The sequence below is a fragment of the Halyomorpha halys genome, unplaced genomic scaffold, assembly GCF_000696795.3.
Source record: "Halyomorpha halys isolate HHAL.00 unplaced genomic scaffold, Hhal_1.1 Scaffold271.1, whole genome shotgun sequence".
Classification (NCBI taxonomy): Eukaryota; Metazoa; Arthropoda; class Insecta; order Hemiptera; family Pentatomidae; genus Halyomorpha; species Halyomorpha halys.
This window is the reverse complement of record NW_027107763.1, coordinates 303443-308554: the sequence shown is the minus strand read 5'-3', so window position 1 is coordinate 308554 and position 5112 is coordinate 303443. Positions and strand designations below refer to the sequence as shown.

Sequence of the window (5112 nt, the reverse complement as noted above, 5' to 3'; positions counted from 1 at the left end):
ATCTACACCTCATTACAAATTGTTTAGGTTACTAGTAAACATTAATAAAAGGAAGTGATTATACTTTTATTAAACTTGTTCAGACAAAGTTGGTTTATGATTAAACTTGATTCAAATTTTCTTTGCTATCTTACTAGAAGCACAGTTCAATTTCAATGAAGTTTCAAACCTGTCACTTAATCATGGCTTCACTTTAGAAAAAAAAAGAACTTGAGAAAAACTAAACGGTTGCTGATGAAACCAGGAACATATAATTTTAAAAGCCTAGTAATGATTCATCAGCGGTAAATCAGCTCTATATCGTGGGAGTAGGTTTTTTTAAAGAATTTTATAATGAGTTGGCTGAGAACTTGATATAAGTGAGAGTGAGTCACCTTACACGGTTACCTTCAAGGTAGGGTGGGTTTGTCACCTCTTTAGAAACACTTGGATGACTTTGTTAAAAGTTAGTAGACACTTATCAGCTCTATTAAATTTATATTATCAATGCATGTGGGACTTCTTTTTTTTTATCAGCAAAAATCAAGAAAAATTCATAATTTAATTTTTATTTATCACTTATTACTTTGTAGATTGCTAAAAGATATTGAAGGATTTACGTTCCAAGCAAGAGAGAGAAAACATTTACCAAAGGAATTTCCTCCACATATTCCTGGAACATGCCACTTTTTATTGGGCTACCACCACCCTGGACTGGATCCTTCTGCACCACCTAAAGAACATATTTTGAGAGGTTCAAAAAGTCAAGGTTTAGGAAAACCAAAACCAGAATTGAAGTTTAATGTGGCAGAACGCTGAAACTTATAATTAAAAAACCTATATTTTTTTATATTGATATTTTATATTGTGATTTTCTATTTTTATTTCATTCTTTACAATTCTATTGTACCTACATGATAATAATCAGCAATCAAGAAGTAAATTTTATTGAGGATACATGGTGCAGCATAAAATTGTTTAAAATAAATATAATAATAATTATAATGTATTCTCTGAGAAATTTTGAGATCAATATTAACATTTATATTTCAATTACAAGATTAGTTATTGAAAAGCAATTTGTTAATAGCATTTAGAAAATTTATACAGTATATTATATTAAAAAATCATTTGTATATCAAAGCAGAAATATCAATCTTTAAAGTATCAATTTCTTGATCTAACATAAATTTTTATTTTTTAATTTATTATATTTATTTCTGCTTCAACGAATATTATTGAAAAATGAATGATAATTTATGAAAAAAAAATTAAATCATTAAATATACATGCAAAAATATTTTATAATTTTTGTTACTGAATCTTTTTTATTTTATTTCTAGTTACATTAAACTTTTAAATTACTTTATAAATACCTTAATACAGCAAGAAAAACGATTCTTATTCTAATTATAATTTATTTGTTAAATAAAGAGTTTTATTTATTTGTTAATAAGTATGGAGTTCAGCATCTTTGCTTGATAGCTTGTTTTGACTTTTTAAAGTAATAATTATTTCTGTTAAGTAATAGATGTTTTTTAAATTATATTTTCTTTTTTTTTTTTTTTTGCTTGGATAAAAGCATTTTTTAGTCTAATTTTACTCAAGTACAAAACAATTTTAAATGCAAGTAAAAAGGTCTTAATGTGGACAAACGCATAATACTTCAGCCATCATTGTCAGAAATGTAATTTGACCATATTTAGCATATTTGAACTGAAAATTACCTGCCTAATACTAAACCTGTTTTTTCCTATGATACAATAATATTACTTTCTATTTTACTGTTTTTATATTAAAGTTATATATTGTGTTTTGGGATTAAGTAAGACATTGAATGTGTTATAAAAAATACACATTAAAATGTTATGCCCAGGACTTCAACAGATTTATTCAACAGCAATTGATGATTACTGTCTTATTATTAGATAAACCATGATGGTTCTCTTTGGGTTGAACGAAAAGAATTGAGTGATATCTCTATTTGGTACTTCTATACAAAATTCTGCACTCTGATATTTATTTCATTTTCTATTGTTAATTTTTACTATTGATAATTGACACAAAAAACTTGTTAAGTAGGTAGTTTCACAAAGTGTTCATGAGTAGCATGTCATTCCTAGTCATAAGATTGTCTATATTTCTACAATAAGTGTAGTTTTATCAAATTAATATGTAAAAGATAAATGTAATTTTAAGTGTTAAAAATAACCAATTTTAGCAGTTGGTGGGTGTTTTTAGTTTCAAATTTTCAGTCCAAATATTAAATTAATTAAAAACATAATCAGTTAATACCAGATCTCAATACTCATTTTATCAACTTTCTTTGATTGATATAAAAGTGTAAATTTTTTCTTTATACAAATTTAAAATACCTAATTTGTAGATTTATTTGTTTAATATGTTTTTACACAATTTAACAGTTTAAAATAAGTTTTTATTGATTTTTCCATTTGTGTCATCATTCGTTTATATTTAGAAATTGTACTTATGAAAATATGTCATGTTAAAGAATCAGGCCATCAGAATATTAATGACATGCAAAAGTGAACATTCCAATACAAAATAGCATTTCTTTCATTTCAAACTCACTCATATGTTTCATACTCATTGTATAGCAATTGATATTTTTTTAAATATTTTTACACCTCATTTGATATCTCTTTTTTTAAAAAAACTATAATAGGCTTAGCTCAAGTATTAAAAATAAATCACTTCCTCTTTGTCTAAAACATCAAATTATAAGTAAATTTAAAATTGGAACAAAAAAGTGGTATTTTTAAACTGGAATTAAGAGGAGGGCTGAACAGGTGCTTGCCCTCAGCACTAATTAGGGAAAGAGCCCTATAAGCTGAATTTGTTTTAAATTTAATTATAGGCAGACAAGTGATAGATTTTAATTTAAAACTGACCCCAGTAATGCACATGAATGTAAAACAAACTACGCAAGGTGTGTTAATTGTTGCTGGATTTGTGTGAAAAGTGCACAACTTGTTTTTGCCTCTAAAGGAAAGCCTAGATTATTAAGTACTCATTCTTAAAAGTAAATGACAATTGATTTCTTGCAAATTAGTTTACTACTAAAGACATTTCAAATGTTTTTCTCAACTAATATAAATTTAAGTAAACATTTAAGAATAAGCAAAACTATAAATTTCACTTTTTCAGTCCAAAAGAATTTTTTTTATTTATTGTACATACATATCTTATTATGTTCTTGTGACTGATTAAGTGATCCTCTTAGCATTTCTGTTAAAAGTTTTGCCATTCAGCAAATCCCTTACTTTGTTATTAATTTATATTGTCCAAAATATTTTATCTGTAGTTGCTAAAATATTTGTTAGTTACAGAAGAAAACTGTGTATAAGTGTTTTATAAATTAAATTTTCAGAAGTATGTGTTATAAATGTTGAAAATTAAAAACGAATAATGTAATATGAAAAAGAATAATAAGTTTATTTAAATTAAGCAAATTTTATTTATCTTAAATGGATGTAGAAGTCTATGTTTATATATTTCATGTAATATTATCGTGAAATCTTAGATATGCTTGTTTCTTTGTTAAATGTGCAATGTTCTAATAATCTTTTAAGTGTTAGTCCCTAAAACAATGAGATTCCAAAATCACTGAGAAAATAATATCAAATAGTAAGAGTTGAACAAGTAGTAGATGTTGGCTGAAAAAGCCATTTAAAACGTAAAAATGATCTTTCTAAGTGTTACATAGATTATCTTTAAAAATAATGTCTGTCCTAACTATACATAAACTATAACTAATTAATGGAAAGATAAACAAGTCAGGAAAATAAATCTGTTAATACATCAACTGGTTATTGTATGTTATATAACCTAGCTCAGAAAAATTTATGTAAGGTGTGAAAAGTTTAACTGTAGGAGAGCTTTGTATATAAAAATTTATATTTGCTATCTTACTTCAAATCTGCTGACTGGTTTATATTAGATCATTGGTTCTGTTTCATTTAAATAATTTACAACTGGATGATACCCTAAAATGTCAAAACCAGCAACATAGGATTTTTAATTTTCATTATCTTTTCAAATGAATGTAATAAGATACAAATTATCATTTGAACCTAACTGTTTTTATGTTAAATAATCTCGCCTTTCTGGCTATTTAATATATATTATTTATAAGTTATAGTTTAATAAGTTTTGTATTTTTTTTTTAAATTTGTAATAAAATAAATATTATAGTTAGCTTTTTTCTTTCTAAAATTGTACAAGATTTTCAGCATTTCAACTGTAAAACACTGTTATTGAACATTCTTCAACTTCTCTGTCCATTATATGTGTTTTGATGTTTGATGTTTGATGTTTGATGTATTACTGACAAATAAATTTAGAGATTTCCCGCCTCATTTCAATTAGATACCATGGCTCAATATCATAGTTCATAGTGATCATAGGACAAATCTCTCTAAATTTCTATCGGTTTTAAACATAAATTATTCTTTGTATCCCTTAAACATGGAAATGAATGTCATATGAATTTATCACCCAACAAAAATAATGTATGAAATAATAAAAAAAATTTCTAAAATACCTGGTATTTATCATGCTTAGACTAACTTCAAAGAAAATAATCCATCATTTTTATATTTAATCTTATTTTGTAGTTTTTAGTATAACTTAGTTAAGTTATGAGTTAAATATTATTCTTAGAGTGGAAACAAGTTTGTTAGATGGGTGAGATCACAATTCAACAGTCAGGGACTGGGCATACATGACTCAAAACCAATCTGCATCTAAATTTCAGAAATAAAATCTGCTGTATGTAGATGTATTTTAGGAAGAACTGAAAAAAACATAGAACTTATTTTATTTATATAAAATTATTTATAAACACATTAATGTGGTATGGTAACAATGCTCAAATAACTATTAGGAAGTTTCAGTAATGCAGAAACTGATATCATGCTATTGAGCAAATTACAGTAAAATAACTTTTAATAATGAGGCATCTACATCTGATATGGAACCTTTTTTTTAATTATTTATTTTTCATAATATTCATTGTTATCTACATAATACCATCCTAATCTAACATAAGGTGGAGGAGGAGGGGGTTATCTACATAATGCCATCCTATTCTAACATAAGGTGGGGGAGGAG

The 5112-nt window shown here is 25.7% G+C and overlaps 1 protein-coding gene across 2 annotated transcripts in view; it reads left to right on the top strand.

The window, feature by feature from the left end:
• The window catches only part of Gycalpha99B (guanylate cyclase 1 soluble subunit alpha 2), a gene marked incomplete at its 5' end in the record, with an annotated part of 107117 nt that extends 105977 nt beyond the window's left edge, over window positions 1-1140 (top strand). For both annotated transcript variants that reach the window (XM_014420500.3, XM_067046079.1), the window contains 1 exon segment: window positions 573-1140. In XM_014420500.3, the coding sequence (XP_014275986.3) occupies window positions 573-798 (226 nt within the window).
• Between the last annotated feature and the right edge of the window lie 3972 nt (window positions 1141-5112).